The 25,748-nt window shown below is 39.3% G+C and overlaps 2 protein-coding genes across 3 annotated transcripts in view; one reads left to right on the top strand and one right to left on the bottom strand.

The window, feature by feature from the left end:
• Window positions 1-15,530, top strand: part of RPN2 (ribophorin II) — a 34,860-nt gene extending 19,330 nt beyond the window's left edge. Inside the window, exons 10-18 of one of the 2 annotated variants that reach the window (XM_044440285.1) lie at window positions 1,727-1,818; window positions 2,553-2,667; window positions 4,009-4,203; window positions 5,355-5,441; window positions 6,156-6,251; window positions 6,591-6,666; window positions 8,329-8,458; window positions 11,334-11,420; window positions 15,229-15,530. In XM_044440285.1, coding sequence (XP_044296220.1) covers window positions 1,727-1,818; window positions 2,553-2,667; window positions 4,009-4,203; window positions 5,355-5,441; window positions 6,156-6,251; window positions 6,591-6,666; window positions 8,329-8,458; window positions 11,334-11,385 — 843 coding nt within the window. In that variant the 3' untranslated portion in view covers window positions 11,386-11,420; window positions 15,229-15,530. The remainder of the gene's footprint in view (window positions 1-1,726; window positions 1,819-2,552; window positions 2,668-4,008; window positions 4,204-5,354; window positions 5,442-6,155; window positions 6,252-6,590; window positions 6,667-8,328; window positions 8,459-11,333; window positions 11,421-15,228) is intronic. The other variant, XM_044440286.1, reaches the window with a different exon arrangement.
• Window positions 15,531-16,412: 882 nt separating this feature from the next.
• GHRH (growth hormone releasing hormone) lies at window positions 16,413-22,636 on the bottom strand. The gene is made up of 6 exons (XM_044440287.1): window positions 22,570-22,636; window positions 20,246-20,346; window positions 19,393-19,521; window positions 17,839-17,943; window positions 17,351-17,503; window positions 16,413-16,482 (listed from the first exon to the last, which is right to left on the bottom strand). Exons 2-6 carry the CDS (start codon window positions 20,323-20,325, stop codon window positions 16,413-16,415), a joined length of 537 nt encoding a protein of 178 aa, XP_044296222.1. The 5' UTR covers window positions 20,326-20,346; window positions 22,570-22,636.
• Window positions 22,637-25,748: the final 3,112 nt, after the last annotated feature.

Genomic DNA, 25,748 nt, shown 5'->3' with positions numbered 1-25,748 from the left:
GTGGTCTGAGCATGAAGGGGGTTACCATATGCATCTGCCCTGCATATCTCTCCTCCCTGTAACTTACCCTTCCTCATGCATCCACAGGCACCTCTCCCTCCAACCTCACATCTCTTCCATTTTTGCTTCCCATTTGTAACTTTTTTGTACTCCCAAATCCATTTTTAACTCCAGGCTTATTTGGAACAACAGCCTGGGGACCCCTAGTCTATCCTCATCCTGTACATTTGGGTAGGCACATGCTTACCAAGAAATTATACAGCACATATTTAACTTTCCCAGTAGCCATTATGCATCTGCTAGGATCAGCAATGTTTGCTGTTTTTGAGGGCTGTGATTAGCTCAATAAATGCTGATTTTCATTTAAACCATTTGAAATAAACTGATTTTCCTGTGTTTTAACTCTTGGTAAACAATTTCCTTGTCTCTGATTTCATGATTAATAGCAAGCTGCCTATTTTCACTAGTGTTTAATCCTCAGAGTTTAAAAAACCCTACACATTTTCAGGGTGTACATCTTAATTGCCATGTGCGTGTAAGCCAATTCATTCATTCATTCAAAACTTTCCTATACCGTCCCATTGTTCAAGAGGCAACATTGTAAGAGGAAGGTATATATGAATACACATACTTTACTGGAGAGGAAGCTGGTTAGCTCAGCAAGAAAAAGTTTCAGTAGTATATGAAGCTGCAGAAAACACGCCACCCTGTTTCTTTGTTTTGATCTTAGTGTTACAGTATAAAATTTGTTCTCTTACTACCTTGCTTGACCTCCCCAGCTGAGTGGTTTTACACTGTCAGCATCTGTGTATGAGTTTTTCATTGTCTGAACAAGCACGGAATTACCCTCAAAATATGGTGTGATTTTTGCCTGTTGACATGCTGCCTGTACAGTCATTCAAGAGAAGACAGTCTCATCTTGCTTTCTGAAGACTGCTTTATTAGAATATAATGAATGTTTTTTAAATGACTTATTGTATGCTGCAAAACTGTTACTGTGATCTTATTACAAACTTCCAAATGCTGAAGTATAAAAATACTGGGTGTAAATGATAGGGGTGTTCAACAACAGTAATTCCATAAAAGAATTCTGTGGCTGATAAAGATTGATTTTATTTGTAATGGTTTTCAGACTATGTCACAATTTTATCATTTTACCCTTCTTTTCTTCTTTTTAATCCTAAAGGTTATCTTTGTTCTGATTCAATTTTGGTATCCTGTCATTGTGTTTGTTGTTTAAGTGTTCTTGGTTTTCTTTTCTGAAGAAAAGGGATATGTTTCTCAAATACATAATTACATAGAAAAAAGATGAACATGTATTGGCAGCATCTGCCAACAACAGAATAAAGAACATTTTTCACTAGCAATTTTCTTAGAATAGAATGCAATTTAAAATAGAACACAATGTAGAACAGTGTGGTAATGTGACTCAAATGCTGGCTTTAACCAGAGAAACCCTGGTCTTACATCCTCATTAAGTTTTTATGTAGTGCTGGCCACCCAGATTTTTACTTGCTGGGTGGCCAGCACTATTTCTCAAGTTAGCCTATCTTTCAGGGTTTTTGTAAGGATAAAAAAAGAGGTTAAGGTAGTGTGGGGAGAGCACCAAATATTCCACCCTGAGAAGATTTTGCTGGGAAGTGTGTTTTGTGTGGGGGGGGGGGCATGTAATGTCACCTGTTCATTCACAGGCCACATCCTCTATTGATTTAATTTTTGCTTGCAGTTGAAAGTCAAAGTCTCAACAGAAGTTGGCATTACAAATGTGGATCTCTTTACTGTGGATAAAGATCAGAGCATTGCACCAAAAACAACCAGGTAAAATAACTAGGTGCAACTAAATGCTATATGACAGCAGTGTGAATCCAACCTTGTTGTCAGCTTTTTATGAAGAAAGAATGGATTTAAGCTGATTCTTCAGTTATCTGGTAATCCTTTTGTATGTAGTCATACATTAACTTGGTTCACACAGCATTTCTGGGCTTTTAACCTGTGATAGCTGTGATGTATACCAGACAACATTTTGAATAGGTGATGTCTAATTGGGATGATGGAGGAAGGGTAGCCATGTTATGCAAATCCAACCACCATGGTTTGTTTGAGGTTTAAACATCCTAGGAATTTGTGATCAGCAACATTAGTCTTTTCACATACTAATCCACTCCTGGTTTTCCCTAAGCATTGTTTTCAGCAACCTGATTTGTAGTCACGGGAAAAGCAATTTAGCTCTTGTGGTTATTAGACAGTTAGGAGTCAGAAAAACTTCGATGTACTGTGAATCACCCAGAAATCTATGTGCTGTGAGCCGTCCCGAGGCTATGTAGCAAGGGGACAGCATACAAAAATTTTAAATAAATAAAACTAGCGCTGGATTCCATTTTACCTTCTGCCCATGCCTACTTTACAGGAAAGGCAGTGGCACGGTTTGAGACTTTCCAGCTCACTTACAGTTTGCTGGAAGCAAAAGATGATAATCAAATTACTAGCCTGATTTCTTCAGCATTAGTTCACTTTATTATCTTCTAACTGGCAGTTTGCTTTTCTTAATTCAGAGTTACTTACCCAGCCAAAGCCAAAGGATCCTTCACTGCTGACAGCCATCAGAATTTTGCCTTGTCCTTCCAGCTGATTGATGTGAACACTGGAGCAGAACTCATTCCTCATCAGGTTAGTCTTTTCACGTCATTATGATGTTCTCTGTTTGCTCCCCAAATAAGTAATTCTGGCAAGAGAACCCATTCGAAGTAGTTTGAAGTCAGTCTGAATTGGATGATGACAGGAATACTATTACACTCACCCCAAACTGTTTTGAGATATAAGAGGCAATTTGTTGTCTCAATTCAGGTGTGAAAAGCAATATGTAATTGGAACTAAATATGGATAGGTAAATTTGCATGTGCAAGTATGGAAGCGCCATGTCCATGTCAAACCATTCAGCTACCCCACTGCTATTTGCTTTTGTAGGCAGGAGCTCTCCAAGGTTTTAGCAGAAAACATAGTGGGGAAAACACCATAGCTTACTGGCAGGGCACATGTTTTTGTTCCAAGTTCTCTCATCTCCACTAATTAAAGGACAGACTGGGAAGGGATCTTTGCTCAAAAACATGGAGCAGTCTTTCCCACTGTGGTGTTCCCTGGATGCTTTTGAATGTGGCTCCCATCAGCCCCAGGCACCATGACCAATAATGAGGAATGCTGAAATGTGCAAACAACATCTAGAGAGTAGGAGGCTAGGAAAGGCTTACTTGGGATTGCCAACCAGAGTAAAGAACAGTCAGTCTAAATATTTGGTAATTTCCTGGATTCCATATTATGAAGCCATGTTGTCTGGGATCCTTATAAATTGAGACTTATAAATTATAAATCCTTATAACTTGGGACTGAACATGCAAATCATGTGCTTTCTATTACATTACAGACTGACCTTACATGCTGCTGTAAAAGCACATCTTGACCCTAGATACAATTTTCTTCCCAATTTTTTTAGTAATTTGCAAGCCAGTCTTTGACATCTTACTCTTCAGAGTTCCTAATTTATGCTAGTTAATTTGGAATACAGATGAATGTTCAGTGGAAGATAGATGTATCTCAGAATTTGTTGCCAAATAAGTTTTCTGACAATGACTGTGTGAGTGTTGCCAAAACCATTCATTTTTCTTAAGAAAAGTGAATGTCATGCAAGAACAATCTGCCTTTGAGTTATAATAGTAAAATATTCAAACAGGGAAAAGTAAAACAGAAAAATATTCTCAATTTTCTCAACATAACCTTACACATTTTGCAGTATTATTGGTGTAGTTGCAAAGAGGGTTGGGAGGACAGCAGCAATCAATTAGAAAATGGTTGACCCATTGTAAGCTATGGAAGAAACATCTTTTTCCCCTCCTTGGACAGTAAACCATCTACTACATTATCTCCTCTGCACAAATGAAATAAAGAAGGTATTAAAAAGCTTTGTGATGCAGTGGTGGTAGAAGCTAACACCGGTTTAATCACATCTTTCTTCAGACATTCGTACGGCTTCATAATCAGAAGACTGGGCAGGAGGTGGTGTTTGTTGCAGAACCAGACAGCAAAAACATTTACAAATTTGAACTAGACACTTCTGAGAGAAAGACAGAGTTCGATTCCGCATCTGGGACCTATACCCTATACTTGATCATTGGTGATGCTACTTTGGAAAACCCAATCCTCTGGAACGTGGTATGTTGCACTTATCAGGGCTATACAGAAAGAAGAACCTACATTGAGAGTGACTCTAGATTACTAGTTCATTGGTAAACTCAAGAAACCAGCTTGACTTTGAACCAAATAAAATTGATTTAACATGTACTTTGTCTTACAAAGGGAAAAAGAAATGCCATACAGCCTGTCCCAGTCTCGTGCCTTCCAAAATGGCCAAGAAAGGTGATGATGATGAGAATTGTAGTTTAAGTCACCTGGAGGACACCAGATTGAGGAAGGCTGAAGCTGGTTCTTACTTTATTGGAATGTATGTGCTTTAAATGGGCTTTAAATGGCCACATGGGCTTTAAATGGGCTCTACCAAATAATGCAGTAATACAACATTAGGTTGTTCTTTTGTCATTCTTTTTATGCCCACAAATGGGTCTTTAGTCACAATTATTGTTGGAAGGTAAAAGTGTCCCACTCTGATTTCACAGCTTATCTGCAAAGAAATTATCTCTTTCTGTCTTGCTTAACTTAGTCAGATGTAAGAAGGATAAAATCCACAATTATTTATGTTAAAGTATTTGGTCATCATGATCTAACATCCATTTTGTTACCCCAAATGACCTGACTCTTTTACTACATGGGATTCCCAGTTGCAGAGAGACAAGAGGGTTACTTTCAGATTTGAGATATTGCACATGCAAATTCTTATAATGAAATTATGCCTTCCCAGATCCAACTCTCCAGCTGAATCCTAGTTTAGTTGAGAGATGTTGCTATACTCAATATCAACTGTATTGCTAATATTATAGCTTGATGCGAACATTCATGTTCTGTTTGGTATACCCAAAATAGAATGACTTCCCAGCTCTGGGGAAAGAAAGCCAGTCATTTTCTCCAGTGGTTTCCCCCTACCCAGTTGCACATCTTTGGATTCCTGTTCTTTTGATAAAAATGGAAGCATTGCCTCTTAGCATTATACATTTAATTTGACATTGCTTGAGTTTGGAAAATCATAGTCCCTTATGATGAACATGTTATTAAAGCTATTTAAGATATGGAGGAATGTTTCTTTAAATAAATTAGACTAGCTTAGCATCATATACTTTATGTATAGGGATAGTAAATATAAACCAAGAACTACATATAGCAGTTCTGCTTATTTTCAATATTCTCTTCAGGCTGATGTTGTTATCAAATTCCCAGAAGAAGATGTTCCATCCACAGTCCAGTCAAAGAGCCTTTTCACTCCCAAGCCAGAGATTCAGGTACAGACCAGATGATGATCAGCTGGATGCGTTCTCTACTTAGCTTTCTCCAGTATGGTACCTTCCAGATGTTTTGGACTGTATCTCCCATCAGCCCCAGGCAACTTGGCTGGGGATAATGGGAGTTGTACTACACTGTACCTGGGCATTACCAGTTGGGGTTTTGCTTTGACCATTTTTGTTTTCCTTTTATTGTTCTTGTGGCAATTCATTTTAGGTGTCCCCTAGTTTTGCCAGTATATTTCAAGAAACCTTTGCACACTTATTGGCTAGAGCTACTTATACAGCCAGCACTGAATACCTTTGCTGTATTCTCCCACCCATTCTACCGGGGCTGACATTCACATGTCCCATTGTGGCACCAGCTTGCTTTCTTTGAGCATGCACTTTCTCTTTGCTTTGAACCTTGAGATGTCTTGCAGCACACAAACTTTCTTCTGGATACCTTCCAAGATTAGCATTGATCATGTGTAGAAAGGGTTGGTGATTCTTTATCTGAATATGATACACACAGAAGAAACTACCAGAGCAGGAAAAGGTGTGAATGGATAGCAGTTTCTGTTGAACTTTCAATTTTAGATTCTGCAGTGAAGAGTCTGTAATATATAGCTATGATAAAATGATAGCTAGATATCCTGACCCAGAGTTTTCTAGCTGCCTGATGCGATTAATTATTTTTCTGATAAGTTTCTCCTGGAACTCCATTTCTTATAGCACCTGTTCAGGGAACCTGAGAAAAGGCCTCCTACTATGGTATCTAACACGTTCACAGCCTTGATCCTCTCCCCACTTCTTTTGCTCTTTATTCTGGTAAGTTTCTCATATTCAGACCAATATATTGCTTCCAGTTAGTGCTGAAATCAGAATTGTATGAGGCTGCAAGTTGAAAGAATCTTCTTGGATACCAAAAACTGAATTACAGGAAGCGCAGTGCAGCACTATGGGCCAGATTTCTAATGAACAGTATCACTATTTGTGCAATATGATTGGTATTTGGTACTGATGTGGATGAATGCACACAAGCATGCACATATATTTATATATACATTTTTAATTTCTGTTCTGAAATTTATTTCCCTCCAAAAAGGATGTGTATGGTATGGGTTCCAACCTGGTCTTTTCTCTAATGCATATTTTCTAACTTTTCAGTGGATAAAAATTGGAGCCAACATTTCCAACTTCAGCTTTGCCCCGAGTACCATTATCTTTCACCTCGGCCATGCAAGTAAGTTCCTCCCCACTTACCATTTCTCACATAGGCTTTGCCAGCAAAAGCCTGATGACAAATGGGTTCACAGGCCATTAACTATAATAAGCGTAATGGCATCACATTCCTCTCTTTTTTGCCATCCCCTTTTTACCTTCCATCGCTGAACACAGGTTATGAATTAGTTTTAACAGCTGTCATTAGACTAGGCTTCTCTTGTTTCCATTTAAGTACATTTGATAGCACAGAATGTTCCAACTTTGCATTGTGGTGGTTTGTCTTTTGATATGTTGAATGCTTCTCACTGGAGAGGCTAGTGAAATCCCTTCTTTTACTTAATGTATTGGGAAAAGTTCCATTAAGGTTTCTTGCAGTCTTATAGAGAGGCAATAGCCATCTTTAGCCATATTTACATCTCCTGATATACAATTGGGGGCATGTTGACTTTTCATTATAATACTAAATTGCCTCACACAGAGACATACTGAAGTTTAAACTTCCTGTTGTCCTGGAAGGCATTCCCTGTTCCTATTAAATTCTCGATATGCTATTTCTTTATTGTTCTCTATGGTCCATATTTTCCTGACGAAATGGAAAACCACTGCCACTATTGTCATGGAATAATGCAAAAATAATCCTTTAAACAACTTGATTAAAACTTGCATTTGAACCTTGCACAACTTTCCTTGAGACATAAAAGAAACATAAGACTAGATTCAGTCTTTTGTCCCACTCAAATCAACATGAGAAAATTTTAATAGAATTCAATGTGACTTAGTTTGGATTTAATGCATACATTGAAAAAATGTCCTGCTAAGGATTTGGTTTGTTTCAGTATACAGTTCTTGATTGTTCCATGAGTGCAGAGATTTTGATTTCCTGCATTCTCTGAAAATCATAGAAGCTTCTCAGTAATGCCAGTGGTGTTTTAAGAGTGTTGATTCATTAGTCGTCTTCCACATCGCTTGCCCTTACCTATTATCACCCTTGCCAAAGTAGTTGCCTGGTGAAAAGTGTTGCACAAATGTGAAAAGAAATACTCCATTTTTTAGTGAAGATCAGCTGTACAACGTTCAGATGCCAAAAATTTAAAACAACTAATTTGTCCACTGGAAGACAACATTCTTTCCTATTCTGTTTAGGTTTTTTTAATCTAGCTAAAATGCAGAAGTACACAGGGACATTGATCTACTTTGAATGATTACAAGTTTGAAACAGTCTTGCCATATTTCTTCAGTGTATATCAGGGGTGGCCAGACTTGCTCAGTGCAGGAGCCACACATGGTCTGATGTTTGAGAACCACTAGCAGTTGCCCACGTGTGTCGAGCAACAAACATGCACCCGGGGTGGTGACTGCAAGCAGCAAGTGGGCTCCCATGAGCAGTGACTGTGGGTGGCAAGCCACAAGCTGCAAATTCAACTCAAAGGGCCACATGCAGCTCCCGAGCCTCGGTTTGACCACCCCTGGTATATAGATAAATTCACTATTGCCTTCAGGTCCACTGGTCCAGATACTCACAGGAACCGGTCTCAGGGAATTAGTATGCATTGATTCTATACTGCTTGCGCTGTGGTTTTTATCAGTCTTCTTTTCAAATCAAAACTTACAGCTATAAGTTTCTTTTTTATGTATTATTATTATTATTATTATTATTATTATTATTATTATTATTATATAGCTATGCTGGGGCTCATGTATGTCTACTGGACTCAACTCAACATGTTTCAGACCTTGAAGTACCTCGCTATTCTTGGCAGTATTACTTTCCTAGCAGGCAACAGAATGTTGGCTCAGAAAGCAGTAAAAAGGTAAGAGGACAGCCAAGAGACAGGCCCTATTGTAAATGTATCAAAGTAGGAAGAAGATCCATTTTGAACATCTAGGTGTCCTTTCCAGCTTCTTTGTTATATCTCACCTTAAGTGGTAGGCATCTCGGTCCCACATTATATTTAGCATTACTGGCTAGTGATGCCAGTAATGGAAGGGTTCTAACATTTGAGGAGATCAAATGATAAAATAACTTAATTGAGAGAGTTCCTTTTCTAGTATACTCAACAAAAATAGGCAGCTCCGGTATGAGCAAACAGGCAGTTTGATCAGCTGAGTCTAGGCCCTCTCCTTAAAAAGCAGCTGAGTCTAGGAACTCTTGACTTAAATTTCTCACAGTGCCCACCATGTAGTGTTGTTATAGAGTCTGTGGCACTGTGGGAAATTAAATGGCAGCCCCCAGGGGCCCTGCAGATAGGACTCTTCCAAAACCACTATGCCAATCTCTGATGCTGAGTACTTGGCAACTCAGATCAGTGTCAGTGGAAGCACCTGGAACTTGACCTCCTAGCAGGGTGCTTGCTTTTTATGACTTCTGAAGATAAATTTGCCTCATTAGTGGCAATAAATATAATTTAGAAAGAGTTGCATGTTGCAGAAGGGTAGATGATGGGGTGGGAAGCTCTGAGTTCTCTTAGATTGAAAGTACTCCTCTGAACTCTCCCAAGTGAGCTCTTCCTGCTTAGTATCAAGTCAGTTCTCACCAAAAGTAAGAGACTATAAAGACTCATCTTTATCCTGGTGCCCTTCAGATGTGCTGGACTACAGTTCCCAGTTGGCTGGGGGGTGATAAGAGCTGTGTTCCAACACACTTGAAATCTACCTGGTTGGGGACTACTAGTTTCTTTGTGGAATTTTCCATGCTCTTCCCCAATGTACTGAATGTATCCTTCCAGTAGATTAGTGACACTGCCATAAGATAACTGTAATATGGATTGCATAGACTTCTAATGGTGGCACTAAAATTTCAGCTGGATCAGAAGTCTTTTTCTTGTACTTAAACTTTTTTTCAAGAAGATCATTCAGTCACATTCTTGGGGCTACATCCCATGGGATAACATAAATACGAGAAAATACTATATTGGTACATTGGTACCAAAATCATACTGGCATGTCAGAGATTTGCCCTGTTCATATCTTTTTCATGGACCCATGAAATGTGGAGCACAGGGGAGCAGAACGCTCCCCATGCAATGGCTGCCAGCAGGTATGTGCACATGTAGGTCCTCCGTGTCAAGGAAGAAGCAGAAAGTAGAACTCCAGATATTTTAGACTGCAACTCCCAGCATTTATGAGCCTCCTGAATATTGCCCCTGTTGGCAGAGGCCTCTGGAGTTCCAGTCCAAAACATCTAGAGAGCTACCTTCTGTTCATCCCTGCTCTAAGTCCAATCACAGGGCATGCCTACAGTTGTGTGTGAACTGGTATGCTGCTTTGCAGAGCCTGCATCACAGGGTAGAGGAAACAGCATAATCCTGCTATCTCTGTCACACTTTATGCGTGGAAAAGATTTGGAAAAGATTAACAAACATACGAAAAAAATTGACCAGTGTCTCAGTTGGATTACCTATATGCACCCTTCCCTGAGCCTGTTTTTTGGGTTGTGGAGTAAGTTATGAGGACTGTCACTAGTGGAAATTGTAATCTAGACAGCACTTTATTGCCATAACAAAGCATTATCTGCCTCCTTGTCAGCCTAGGGCATCCTTCACCAACCTAGTGCCCTCCAGTTCTTTTAGACATCAGCTCCCATTAGCCCCAGCCAGCATGGCCAATGGTCAGGAATCCTGGGAATTGTACTTAAAACAGTTGGAGGGCACCAGTTTCTGGGAGGCTGACTTAGCATATTCTGTGTACTCTGTTGATCGGTGCTGCTCTTAGAAACATGACAGAAAGAGTGAGACCCTTTGTCTGATAGTATGTAGAGGCCAAATCGCATGGTGAGGTGGAAGATTTGAAATGGCTAGCCATTCTGTCCATTTCTAGCTGAGTTCTCATTGGTAACATAGGACAATCCTGCAGCTTCATAGATTCAAATAAAGGAAATCTGCCCAGGATGGCAAACCAATGCAGCTCTTCCAGCTCACCATGCAGTTTAATTTCCACATGACTGTCAGAGATTCTTGGAGAAGGCATTAAGGCAACGCATAGTAGACAGGTAAAAAAGGAGTTTAAGGGAGAGGGTAGAGGAGGAGTAGCAAGGAGGGGCTGAAGCCAATGAGGCTTCATAGAGAAGGGGTGGGGCAAGTGTAGGTTTACTGTAAATAGAGTGTAAAAAATCCCTGCTGGAGCTGCTGCTGTTCCTCCTTGTCCCTCTCCCTTTTCCTTTCTCTTTGCATCATCATAAACTCTGTTCACTAGTTCATAAGCATGAACTCCATTTTTGCAGAAGTCCCCCACCTGAAAGTGGTTTCAAGTGGTTTTAAAATTAGAAGCTGGCCTGAGTTCCTGTTTCAGTTGTACATGAGCAGATAATCAAAATGCTTTCACTTGCATCAGTGGGGCATCAGGGTTGTAATTTTAGAAGCCAAACCAATAGTGCACTTAGCAGTGGACATGGTAATTCGTTTTTCTAAATCCTAATGAAATAGTTGTAAGATTGCTGATAGCATAGCTTTGCCAATGTTACCTGAGCTATTGGCTTCTAATCTAGCCTGCCTGGTGGTGTAAGCTTTCCTTTTAAGGGTTTATAAAAGAGTGGTAGTCCTTGATGCTCACCCATAGTTCAGAAGGGTTTCTGGAAGTTCTAGTTTTGCTGCTTGCATGTTCTTTTCTGTGTGTTGCTAGTTCCTAGAGCAATAATGCTTTCTGCCTTACTGTCCTCTCTGAACCTTTATCCCTCTTTCCTTTTGGCAGGATCGCTGCAGAACAGAGCAGTAGGTTGGCAAAGTATAGAACACTGCGGTAAAAGGGGGTTGTACTAGTGACCAGCTCTTCCTAGAAGTAAGGGACTTTGAATGCTGCCTTTCCTAAGCATGTTGGCTGCTTCATTTCATGCCTATCATTCATTTCTTCCTATGTTTAAAGGAATTTTAGCTGAAACCCCTTCCAGCCTGCCTTCTACACATTTGAACCTGGCAAGGGGCATGTTCTTTGAACTACATCTAGTTTGATGTTCTCATCATGCCATTTAGATTGCCTTCCTCATGTTTCAAACCTGTATAATATTTTAATGGGCATCTCTGTATGCATCTTCATTTAATAGAGGTGTTAACCAATTTTAGTTGCTTCTGGATTGCAAAATTCAATGTTGTGTCTTAGTGTTGTTATTTATATTCACCCTTCCTTTCAACAGTGGGCTCAAGGCAGGCAGTCTTCCATCCAGGTACTGAGTAGATGTAGACCTGCTTAACTTCAGCAAGATTGTCACTGTAGCACGTGTCATCAAGTCATGCCCTTAAGTAGATGTGCAAGTCCCTGCAATTGAATAAATAAAGGCTCCTAAGGACAAAATTCAGTAAGATAGTTGCAGACAAATGCTTATTTTTACATTTTCCTTATTCTCACCTAAAGCAGTGAGGATATGTTATTACCAGTAAAATAAGCATTCTGAAGGGCATGGCGTGTACACGGTGTGCATCTCACCTTGCTTCTCAGTTCATGAGCCCATCCACTGTTCTCTATTTTCTTCCTTTATCATAATTGGGAATGGTGAAAAGTGACTGAAGCAGCAGACTAAATAATAAGGCACAATAGGAGGAAGGTTCAGAACCCTTCTCTTGTGCTCTCCTTTCAGTGGTTGGGAAGATGCACACTTCACATGTCAGTGGGGTTGGCAGAGGAAACATAACTTTGTCATGTCTGTGTTAGACCTCACTTTTAATCGGGAAGGATTTTAATAATATTTTCTTTTCCATTCCCTTTTACAGTAATGTACCAGCACCAAGAGTTTCTCAAGAACAAATGTGTTCTCTTTTCACAGCCTCCCTTGTTAATCTCCAAAAGCTTTAGGGGATTGATCAGCCAGTAAAAGGTTGCAGCCCTGTTGCATACAAAACAGTTCTGGGACATAAGCAAGAGCATACATTCTGCTAAGAGCTAGTCATGTACTTAAATGTTGTGGCTAGAGGCTTGCTGGCCAGGCTTGCTTTGCGGTGGGTCTGTTGATTCTTCATTCTCAGTCTGTTGGGCTTTGTTGCTTTACTGGGTAGGCATCTTTGGAAAAACAGGGAGACTTAAGTGGTTTGATTACATGGGGATCTGGCTTAGTATACCCAGTGCAAGTGTGTATACAAAGGACAAAATTCTATATACCAGTACTGAAATCGCTAGAGGGGAAGTAACAGAAGAGCCCAAAGGTTGCAGAACAGAAATTATTTAGGAAAATGCTTAACTGGGCAATCTACCCTCGTAAAAACACAGTTGATGTAGTTCTGTGCATGTTCAGTGGGCACTAAATGCAGTTGAAAAGGAAAATCTAGAAACCGGGGTGTAGGGCTGAGCCAGTAGAATACAGAAAATAGCCATAACCTTAACAGCTTTAAAATTGTGTTGCAGGTCATACGTCTTCTATATTCACTATATTTAATTTTTGCTAGACAAAGCCTTGGCATTTCTACTGCCAGTTTATTTAATGTGGGATTGATTGGAGTTCTGCACAATAAAAGGAAGTCTCAGAGTTACATGTTTGAAGAGAAACAACTGAAAATCTTTTGCTCTGTTTAATCAAGTTTGGTTCTCCTCTTGAACAGCCTCTGGCCTGCCCAGTATCCCATATGTTGCTTTCTCCCTCTACATTCCTGGTTAGGATCAGTATTGTGTTCATTTTTTCAGAATTGTCGTAGTTATTTAGACTGCAAAATCTGTAATTTGGAAAGTTGAACTTCCCAGGAGCTCGATTCTGGACTAACAAGAAGGTTATGGAAGTCAGGTTCATATTTATGGAAATTGGTGGACAGGTCTGCCCCTACTCTGGGATGCATGATGCTGAACTGCCTGGCATGTTGCCTGAAACTGTGTGTCTAATTTCTCTGCATGGATGTAACTTCTTCATTTCTCAAACTTTAATTATTTATTCTAGTGCAGTAAAAGGCACTTGGAGAGCCAGGTAATATTTTGAACAGAATCCTATGCAAGTTGAGACAGAAAAAGGGCTACCTTTCCAGCCCCATCTAGGCCATTTTTCTGTTTAAGCATAGAATAATTTAGCCATTATTCCAGACACATCACCTGAATACTGGGTACCAAAATATTCTAACTTTTCACTGAGTCAGTCCTTATTGTGTAATAAGAATAGATTGTGCCACTTAAATAAATTTAGTAATTCTTTATATAAGTTTTTCAGTTTTTGAAAGTATTTGGGACTTGGATACAAGGCACATTAGGAATGAACTTTATGGGGTTTAGGGTTACTATTGCTTGGAACATTAGCAATACTAGAGCTGAAGAAAATGGTACAGAACACCAGTAAAGCCTTTATCATACCCTCTATCAGCTTCCTTGCTTTGAGTAGCCCCACCTTACTGTTCTCTGTATTAAGAGAAATAGATTTTTTCTTCTTTTATTGTGAAAAATATTTTTTTCAGGATGCCAGATTCAGGACCACATTTCCAGGTTCTGCATCTGTGTAGTTGCACCAGAATTATACAAAATATCTGCAGTCTTACAGATGTAAACTTGAATGGAATATTTTGAGGACAATTTGAACTGAGGATTTGAAATTTATGAATGAGCAAGTCATCTGCTTTTGTTTACTTTAGTATATAAGTATTCATTCTTGAAAACTGAGTTTTAAAATATGCACATTAAGAACACAAACGTTCAGGAAGGGTACATTTTACAGGAGTTTCCTTCGTATTTCAAAGGCACACGTTTCTCTACATCATACATGAATATTACTTCTGCTTCAGCCAATCTAATTTAGGCATGACTAGCCACAAACTCACTACAAATGCATATAATATAGGAATAATAATGTTCTGTATTACAAAAGAGTTCTAAAGGCTCCGAAGAGAATGTATAGGAACCACTTTGTCCTTGTGAGTGCTTGATAATTGCTAAGAACAATATTTACTCTGTTGAAAATATTTTAAAGCAAAACTTTTATCTGGCCAAATGAAAGGCTTGACACTTTTGGATGAGAGGAATCCCAGTAATATAAATTAAGTAGTAGTAGGGTTGCTTCCTGTTACATTTGTTTCAGGACATAGATAAAGCAAATATTTATAAATAGGAGGAAATTACCTGAAAAATGTAATGGAACCATAATTCATCTAAATGTGTGTTACTCAGCATTTATTTTTCTGATGGCATTGCATTTCTGAATGTCAGATTCCAACAGTTTAGATCCTTTCTTAGTCAGCCATATGCCCCTTTCATTTGATTCCGCATGTTCCTTATAAGCTTACCTATTGTAAATCTGAGCAGCACAACATTTAGTTCAATTAAAGTAGAAAGATCTAATCTGATGTTTAATCCTATCACTTCAACTAGGTATGTTTTTTTAATTACTAAAATGTAGGCTACAATTCTATGTATGTCATCCGTTAGCTGCCCCAAGCACAGTAGAATTCACTTCTGAGTAGCCATTCACAGAACTGGAATGTAAGCATTTACATTTCTCACTATAAACATAATTTTCATGCATGTTCTTTGTATTCTTCAAATTTGGCCATCCCTAAATCTGACATTGTAGGATACCATTTTAGCATTATGGTATTGAACTGTTTACTATCCCAGAAAGGCATATCAGTACATTAAATGTTTTACATCTGAAATGTTAACTTGCAGGCATTTCTTTGTATCCCTCCAGAACACACTAAAGAAAGAAGAACTAAAAGAACCAATTTGAGCCACAACGGAAAGGAGCCAAAGAAGTGTTTAAAAGCCAGAAACTGAAATATGGAAAATAAATTACCTATAAAATTGAAAAGATTGCTTTAAAAGGTTTTCCTACATTTCATGTTTAGTTGAATGTCTTAAGTGCTTTGAGTTATGACAAACATTGTGTGTACCATGAAGGATTTTAGAATCTGATGGGCTCCTGAATTGTCATTTTGACCTTTTTTTTTTTTTTACTGTCTCCTTTATGAAATAAAGAGACAAAACAGTCAACATTTGTTTTTTTCTTTTTTTCCTGTATCTCTGAAACAAGCTTGTGCAGCATAGCTTCTTACTCATTGCATAAGAGAATCCCCTTACTCTGTTTGATAAATCCCTCAGGAATTTCAAAAGTGGAAGAAACTTGAATAACTTTTGCAAGCAGTTTGGAATGTAGTCTCAAGAATCAGAAGCCCTATTGCATGTGTGCAAATGCTTTATACATGTCTGAAATAACTCTAAATAATGGTAATTGCCTTTGCAATAGTCATGATGATGTAAAAGAGAACTTTTCTACTGCTTGCCAATCTTACCATTTTACTGGCACTTGTTTTCTTGGTTCCTAACCTTCCTGCCAAACCATTATTGACAATGTAGGAAGTTATACTTGGTGTTTTTGTTTTAAATATTTTTATTTCTTTTCCAATTTAATCATTTTGGCTTTGGTTGACTGAGTTCTCGTTAACACAGTGCTGGGCAAAACCTGTCCATGGTCCTGAAATCAGACCAGTACAATGCATTGCAGGCTAGTTCAGAAGTGATATAGCACCCAGGGGGCCCCATGCAGTTTCAGCTGTGACATTTTGCCCTTGATTATATACTTCTTTGGCTTATGCACTGGCTCAATAGGAAAAAAAACAGCTATATGAAATTTGCTATATATCATGGTCATTTATTCTCAAGTTGAAGAGAGGCTATACATTTAGTGATCTGACTTATTTCACTATAGTAAGTACAAAGAATAAAAGCCCCTCATATTTTTGTTCTTCTGACATTTGTCTGTGGTAGGTGATGACATTCCAGCCAGCATGATTCTCACACTCTTGTTTCTGCTGGTTCAGAGAAACTGACATTTGAAGAATGGCACTAATCAAAATGAGATGGATTGAAATTTATTTACAGCTCCATGAGCTTGGCCAGGACACTGACAAAATCTTCCAAATGGTTTGTGCTGATATCTTGCGGCCTGTAAACAAGGAATTGAAATAAAGAGGTGTTACTGTGTGACAGTCATTTACAGTGGAATGACAATTTCCCTGGGTAAGATGCCAAATGATTGCTTGAATACACATACTACACATGGTGACTTAAGATCAGGTGATGCAGCTAAGAGAGGCACATAGAAAGCCACATTACATCATGTCAAAATAACTTGTCCATCTCTAGACCAATATTGTCTACTCTTGACTGGCAGTATGTCCCACTGGACTCTTGGCAAAGGTCTTTCCCACCCCTCGTTACCTGATCTGTGCAGCTGAAGGTGTCAGGGACTGAAATGAGACCTTTACCAAAAGACTTGATTCCTCTCCGATACCACTAAAAAGTGGTTCTGACACAAATCAGCTGGCCCTTTCTTAAAACCTAGGAAGGGCAGCTTCAGGTACTGGGTTGTATCCAGTGGTATCCAATAGTAGCACAAAGCTTCTGTTTGCTAAAGTTCCATCTTAATTCTTGTTCAATGAGCAAATCTAATACCTTGATATTTTGCACTGTTGCACAATTTATGAGTTTATTGGGCTAGTTATGCTAATGTTCCACTAGTGGCTGCTCTGACTCTTATGCAAGTGGAAAAACTATAATATTCGATATTAGTACTACTATTTCATTATATTAGATATTACCTTACTATTTCCCTAGCTTGAAAGAATATCTATGTGGCAGAACTAAGGGCCACTTCACACATCATATTTTACCGACAAAACACTTGAGGGGATGCTGTGGCCAATACTGGTTTCCTCAAAGAAGTGTTTGTGTGTATTTTAAGGCACTTACTTTGAAAGGTAATTTTGCAGAATCATACACCCTCAGGTACTTCAATGAATATTTCTACTAACCTTTGATTCTGCAACATGGCTCCCAAGACATTTCTCAGTACCATCTGCTGGTGGTAGCGGCTGTCCATAAGGATGCTGTCAGACTGACGCCTGGTCAAGAAATAAATCCAAAGCTTTTGAAGATAAATGTGGGGAGATCCTGTTAAGAAAGTTCTTTGAGTGAAGATTTCCCCACTGAATGTTTGTTTGTGACTTAGAATGCATTTCTGTGGTAATTACCATTGTGCCTCATTACTGACTGATGCTGAGACGTATCTGGACAGGATCTCTTCACAATCAAGGTTTACTGCTAAATAGGAAATGTAAGCATCCATACCCACCCTGGACCTTCTGTCTGACAGAACTATAGGAGAGACACTGCTACCAAAGTAATAGCAATCACAAGTATTAGAAATTGGTGTTCTTTTAAATACTGTAAGCTATCCTGAGATTTTGGTATAATAGGATGGCATACAAAAGTTTTTAATAAATAATAAAATGCCACTTACCCAAGTCTTTTCCCAACAATGCCCTGTAATAACTTCTGGGCTGACATCTTGCCCCGAACTTTCCGGTAGCTATCAGTGAATATGGCATCTGCATGACGCTGAATTCTAACAAAGCATAAATACAATCATCCTGGTGCAATGGTTCTTTGCCCCACTGGGAGCACCATGTAGAAAATGGCTTTCCCTTTTGCTTTTTTGCTGGAAATGTTCCACCTGTATCCCTTCAAGAACATGAACCTACCCCTCTATTAAAACCTGTGAGGACATTGGCTTGTGCTGTCATTCTATGGGTGCTTTCAAACGTTCATTTGTTGGTGACAACAGAAGTGTTGTTGTTGTTGTTACTATTATTATTATTATTATTATTATTATTATTATTATTATTATAACATTTCTATGCCAGAGATCAAACCATGCATACCGTGAACATCAAACAAAACCCTATTGTTTTTTAAGTAATATTTCAAGATCCTACATTCTTGATCTAGAAATGTCTATGGACCCAGGGCTACAATCAGGGAGGCAGGGAGGCCTTACCACTATAATTTCTAGAATCTGAGGGATAGCATTAAAATAATTTTTCATGCATTCAAACACTGGCAGGATAGCATTTCTGCTTTCTTATGTAATGCATGCATATAATGCATTTCTGCTTTCTTATGTAAATTTATTGCCACAAGTTGTGATCATCTCCAGCAATTTTGTGGTCTAGTCACATATCCCACCCGAAAAGTTAGGTTGGTGGGTACATGGAACAAGACCTTTTCTATAGCAACAGGCCAAGAATGAAATCTCCTGAAGAAGGCTAGATTGGCTCCATCCCTGCCAATTCTTAGCCACCACACTGCTTTGCTGAGGCTGTGGCAGATTTTAATATTTTTTAAGCTGTTTTATTACATTTCAGGGTAGATGGGGCTGGCTTGAGCTTTTATTCTGTTGTGATTTATGCATTGGTTTAAACTTTATGCCACTCTGTCCAGGTGGAGGGAGGAACAATTTACAAATGTGTTTAATAAATAATACATTTAATAATAGTTTTAAAAGAGGAGTAGACAAATTCTTGGAGGATAGATCAATCAATGGCTTAAGTCGAATGACCTAAACTTCCTCTGAACTTTCATCTTCAAAGGTGACGTATCACTGAATACTATTTGCTGACAAGTGGTTGCATAGGATGGCTATTATCTTCACACTTTTTGATGGATTTCCCAGAAGCATTTGGTTTGCCACTGTGGGAAACAGAAGCTGGACTATTTCTGGTTTAGCATGGTTCATGTTCTTCAGTGTCAGTGTGGTGTAATGGTTAGAGCATTGGCCTGAAACTCAGGAGATCCAGGTTCTAGTCCTATTCAGCCTTGAAGGTCACTGGGTGGCTTCAGGCCAGTCCCAGATTCAGCCTAATCTACCTCACAGGGTTGCTGTGTGGATAAAATGGAGAGGAAGACGCTAATGTAAGCTGCTTTGGGTTTCTTGGAGGTAAATGAGTGATATATAAATGTAATAACAGATAAAGCGCCACTTTTGACTGCTGGTTTGGGGCACTAATATACCCACCTTTTCTCAGCAGGGCCAGGGAGAAGGTTCTCCTCTTGCTCTTCTACAGAGAGGTTGTGGCTCTGCACTGGGCCACTTTCTTGTAGCTGAAAGCTCACTGCCTTGCCAGAAATAGGTAGTGGGCCATACCTAAAATAACAGACCCAAAGAACACAAAATATGAAAAATATCGCAATATAGTCAAAAAATGAGCTCTCCAGATGTTTTGGACTGGTTTCCACCAGCCCCCAGCCAGCATAGCTTGTTGCCAGAGATTATGGCAGCTGTAGTCTAGAACATCCAGATGGCATTTGGTTATGAGCTTTGCAATATACATTTCAGATTTTATGATACCTTGAAGGAGAGGGGAGATCAAAAGGAAATTTACATGTGAAAAGACCATACTTGAAAAGGGGCTCCTCCGATTATCTTGCTGTACAGGCAGCTTGACATTGGAGGAGGCACATTCCAAGCACTTTGAATTGGGCTCAGTAGCAAATAGGTGCCAATCTAGCCAGATGAAGCCCCCTGGACTACTTGCAGCCCTGGTTACCACCATCCTCAGTTTCCACCATCACCAAATTTCTGTAATGTAAAAAAGGCAGATTTTTCACCCATATACAAGGTATGGTAAGGTTACTTCTTGCTTTAAGGAAAATCTGTGCTCCATGCTCCCAGGTGCATAATTTTGCACTAAAGCAAAGTGAATGCTCCTTATGTATCTTGTTTAAATGTGCAAGGGCAACCTTTTGCCACCACATTCCTGAAACACAGCAGCAATGGATCAGCAGTAAGTTATTCTAGACCATGATACAGAATAGGGGGGCACACATTGCCAACCCCAGATCCAAAACTAAGGGAGAAAGTTGCACACCTGAGAGTTGGATAGAGAGGAGAGGAGAGGGAACCCATGACAAAATGGAGGAAGAGGAGGAGAACAGCTCTGTCCAGCATTATTCACTCGTCTGGAGCAATCTGTAAAAAAGGAGAAATCAGGCTTCGTTGGAGTGGCAAAGGCAGCTTCATGTGCTGTATATGAGACACATTCACCATGGAGATGGTGCTTGTTTTCAAACTTCTGCTAAGTCAAGTGAATCTTAGTCCCATCCATTAAGTTTAGACTGAGTGAGCCACAGGGCAGTTGCTGGGCATAGTATCTTCCAGCCTAGCATGTGAATAAGAAAAAAGGGGTTAAAAATCAAAACTTCATTTTGACTTGCCCAAATAAGATTCACTAATGGAGATCTATTTCAGAAACAGATGAATACAAGTCAATCTGTCTACAAAGTGTGATGTACTGCTTGATTCCAGCTATTCCATCCCCACACTTTCTTTCTCTCTCCAGCTTTATCCAGAAACCACTGAGCACCCTCAGTCCTCTCTAAACAGCGAGGCGGAGAAGGGTCCCTCTAAGGTATTTTCTGCTTCTGTGCACCTTGAGATCTTTACAAGACTGCTGATACCTTTTCTGTATGGCTGATGCTGTTCTGGCTAAATAAACAACAGCACTCGCCACATCAGAAATAGAGGGATTAACTGCAGAAACAAACTGTTGACTTCTTCCTTTATTGTTGGAAATCTGCAGGATCTCAGTTTGCTGTGATAGAACTGCCATCACTTTAACTGAACTAGCTATTGCTAGAGGAAAGGAAAAGATAGCCAGGAGATGCCATTTCCTAGATAACAATCTACAAGTGTGGAAGAGATTCCCTTGAGGAGTACTGAGTTGTGCAACCCTTTATAATCTTCCAAGGGATATAACATTTGGACATTTCAGGATCATCTGATTGAATGTTTCATACTTATGCCTTATTTAAGAGTTCATAATTCACAGCTCATCAGTTGTCCTGGGAATGCTTTGAAAGGACTTCATTCTTTTGCACCTGTGCAGCTGAGGTGGTTGTGGGCAGGATCTGTGCCCAGCATCCCATGAAATCTGTTCTGATTTTTCTAAAAAGCAGGCTGGAAGTCTGGTGAACCACCCAGAAAGCCTTATTTATTCATTCATTGCTAGTGGAGGAAACAAAAAATAGATGATAACAATAATAATTTCTCTGATGGGAGCCAAGTTTTGATCCACACAGCCTGATGTTTCAAAAGATAACAAGAGGATTTAAAAAGTTTCCCCACTGCACAGGGTTTAGTTGACAGCCCATGGGAAATGCATAAGTAGGACATGAGTTTAATAGCATCCTCCTGCTCAAGTTCCCCAGCAACTGGTGTGCATGAGGAATGCTGTCCCGATACTAGAGGCAGCCTTCAGGGCCAGTAGCTACTGATAGGTTCACACACCATGAATTTGTTCCTATTAGGTGTGCACAAATTTGCACAGTTATTGCCATGCCTCTCAGATAAAGTCTGCTGTCCTCAACATATTATTTGGAAGACGATTTACAGAAAAGCAGTGCCGTATAATGGTTAGTGTTGGACTTGGGAGATATGGGTTCTAGTCCCCACTCAGCCATGAAGCTCACTGTATGGCTTTGGGCCAGTCACAGACCCTCAGCCTAACCTACCTTATACTGGCAACACAAGAACATTTCATGTCCCATATAGCTGCCTAAGCATGAAATAAATTCCAAAAATGCAGCTGTGTTAGCAAAAAAAGGTGATTGCCATAGGACTGTTTTTTGTACAAATTTCACAAACACACAACTGGATAAAATTTGGCTCGCTCACTGTGTGCCTTTTGTCACTAGTGGCAGGCATATCTGTGCCTTCCCCACTTACAATAGCCAATTTTGTTTAAATGTCTACTCACTTTCTACAGTTGAATAAATCTCAATAAAATGGCAGAGGCAGGTTTATCTATTTTTATTTTTGCTTTAAAGAGAAGAATTCATATCCACATTAAGTATCTGGGCTAGTAAAAGTCCAAATTACTATTGCAAGTCTGTTGAAATAGTATCTTAATATTATATATGCGCTATGTGCACTCTCGAGTTCAATTATGAATATTTAACTTTGTAATTTATAGCCCAATCCTATAGCTATTTACTAAAAATTATCTTTTGCTGACTTCACTGCAAATTATTCCCATGGAAATGTTCATAATAATATAATCTTAATGCATAAGGTGTTTACCAGGCAGGGGAAACTAATTGATTACCCCACTTTTCCATTAGAAATTACCCTATTTTTCCACCTATCCAGTAAAAATAAAATAATGATAATGATAGATAAATATCATGTACTCACCAACTTACAGTTCGCTTCAGGAACAGTGCCCTCTGGAAGGCAGCAAAATCTTTATCTTCTTTCTTGTAAATGTTCTTGCCTCTTGCCCTAGGGAATGGAGAAAAGTTGAACCAGTATTTGCAAACTAGAGTAGCTGGTATCTTGCTCTTATGGGCATTGCTGCCCCTTCTTTTATACCTTCCTCCCTCATCAAGCATTCAGCTGCTGAACGTCAGACTAGAATGACCTTCTAGTCATTCAGTCATTCAAAAATCTGTGTTCCACCTCCCAGCTTTCCAAGTGAGTGTACAGGCAGGTGGGGAACCAGCTGAAGGTGACTGGCATGTGAACCCTCATTCTCATCAATGGATAGAAGAAAGGCCAATTTTGCTTATCTGTAAATTTTCCATTTTTTTAGGACAGCCATTTTTAACATGAAAGCTGACAATGAGGAGTTAATCATTAATCTTACCTCCTTCCTCTTTTGTAAAGCATTCTCTCTTTCTTCAATAACATGTTCCTCACAACTAGCAGCACCTGTTGCCCCTACCTGCAGAGTAAGCTGCACATTTCATGTTTCAGTCCTTTGCAAAAACTGGCAGTCAGATGTCAAGCAAATAAAGCATCTAAGATAGATCTTAGACTCATGAAATGGGAAGGGACCTCTAAAGGTCTTTTAGTTTAACCCTCTGCCAATGCACGAAATCCACCATTACAGATGACCAACCATCCTCGATTCTTAAACACTGAATGATACAGAGGAAAGTTCACTACTTACCGGAAGAGGCTGTTCCAGTGTGAAACGGTCTGTTCCAGTAAGGAATCCATGTTTAATAAAGCAATCTCCTTTCTTATAATTTGAGCCTGTTTAGTCCTGGCTCATCCACTGACTCATCTCCTGAACCCATTTCTTCTATCAATAGCCATAGCAATCCCAATTTTTTATATGATTAATGCTTTTGAGCTTTTATGCAACCTCCTTCCAAAAAACTCATGAAACTGTAAAGTCTGTCACCTACTTCCTGCCTCTCTCTGAGGCCAGCATATGGGTTGCTACTTTTCAAAAGGTTCATAAAATACATTGGCTACAAGCTAATTTCTACTGACAAAGGACATTTAATTTCTTCTGCATGATTTCCAAAGTTTGGTGGGATCTACTGTCCAGATCAATATAGAAAACTCGGACAAATACCTTCCCAGCAGATTCATTAGAAGCGCCTTTCCAGTTCACACCCAACATGCCAGCTGACACGACAATTGCATCCAAAGTCAGAAAAATCAGCAGGGCATTAATTTAATGGAGAACGTGAGAGAAACTGAAATCCATTATTCTATCTGCAGTGATAGCTTGGATTTCCCATTAAATTACATCAATGCCAAATGGCTAGTGTTAAAGCAACTTAGATCATCGTGATCCAGGCTATCACACACAACTCTTCTTGATATTATAATAGGTGTGCATTTGTGATATTTTATTTACTAAGTTTATTAATTTTTTAGTGTTGTTCTTTGCCACAAATTTTTTTCATGCACTGGACTGGAACTATAAATAAATTAAGCCAACAAAGAGTCTTGTCAGACCTTAAATACTGATGAACACGATATGGCATAAACTTTCATGGATTAGAGCCCATGTAGATGAAAAAAACAATCCAAGGTGCATCTTCTAAAACATTATACTAATGAAGAAATGTAAGCCCACCAGATGTCAGTGTTTAACAGTACTTTAGATATTCCAGTTAAATTCTTCTGCATTCATTCCTCTGGGATGAGTTCTACAGTTCAGCCTGCTGAAAATCAGTTCACATTTTTTTACGATTCACATGCAATGTAATAGAAAAGAAATTGCTTTTGAGGGAAAAAAAATAAAAGAAAATGTAATTTGGAGAAATTTTCATGGGTTGGGTTCTTCCTGTGCCTAGTTCATTTATGAGGTGGCTTGAGGAATGTATATAAGTGTCCTGCTTTCACTGTACAATCATATCTCTGTACCTGCATCAGAGACAAGATGTATCCAACAATCAACAATCTGAAAATTATTCATTTGGAAGATCTAGGGGAAGTTATTGAATCCTAAAAAGGACAACTAGAACCAAATCCTAAAAAGGACAACTAGAACCAAAACAAAATTTCTCAGAAGACACTATCATCAGAAAATTTACAGAAGTGCCCAAGAGGAAATTGATAACACATTGAACCAATACATGCTCTTCATCACAAGTGACTGGAAAGCAAAAGTAAGAATCCAGTGTTGTTGCAGAATTTGGCCTAGGGGTCAGAAACAAAGCAAGAGAACAACTCGGAATTCTTGAAGCCAAGCATCTTTTATTGCAAACACGTAATTCAAGCAACTGATCAGGTAACTGTACATACAATGGCCAGTACAGAAATCAAATAGACTACATAATTGGAAGTGGAAGATGGAGAACATATTGTTGCTGCCTGCATACACTAGTTGCTGAGGAACTTGGGACAGGGTCCTCCTGCTTAAGCGATCTATCCTCCAGGTTTGAAATTGGCTTTGTTAATAGCTCCACATGTATAAATTGCATTTTAAAAATTCAGATTGCTGTATGTTGGGAAAATTCAGATAAAAACTAATAGAAAAATGTTGCTTATATGTGCCTTAGTGTTATAAAAACAAACCTGCAGCACCCCTGCCTCCCTCACTCAGAAAGAACCAGAATTCCAAGTCAGGCTTCTGTGAGCTGATCCTTTAAGAGACTGGAACTCTCAGCTCACTTGAGAGCAGCTGCTACATTTGCCAAAGGGGGGCCGGGGGGGGGGAGGAGTCCCCAAGGAAAGTTAACCCCTGTCTATTCTTGTGCTAACAGCAACAAAACTGATAAGATGGCCAGTCAGGTTTTCCCAGCAGTATTGCAATCACCCTAATTTACCTGATCAAACCCGCAGCCAAGACTGACAATAATCCCTGCCTTCCTGATTGACATGACAATCTCCTTTAATCAACAAGTATTGAGTCCCCTCTGCAGATCTCTCACATTCTTTTGACTGTGTTCCCATTATTTCCTCATCATTTGCCGTGCTGCTGTGCATCTGACTCAGAACCTATAAAACACTCTGTGTATGTTCTAACAGTTTGTAGTTGGCTGTGATGAACACTACTGGGTAGCATGCTATAAGTACGTAACTGCAGGCGGCCTGGGTGATCTCACCAATAAACCACTGGGGTTCGAAGT

This window comes from Varanus komodoensis, unplaced genomic scaffold (genome assembly GCF_004798865.1).
Source record: "Varanus komodoensis strain SLA01 unplaced genomic scaffold, ASM479886v1 scaffold37, whole genome shotgun sequence".
NCBI classification, from domain to species: Eukaryota; Metazoa; Chordata; class Lepidosauria; order Squamata; family Varanidae; genus Varanus; species Varanus komodoensis.
Note: the sequence above shows the minus strand (reverse complement) of the source record. Positions and strands in the feature narration are given on the sequence as shown.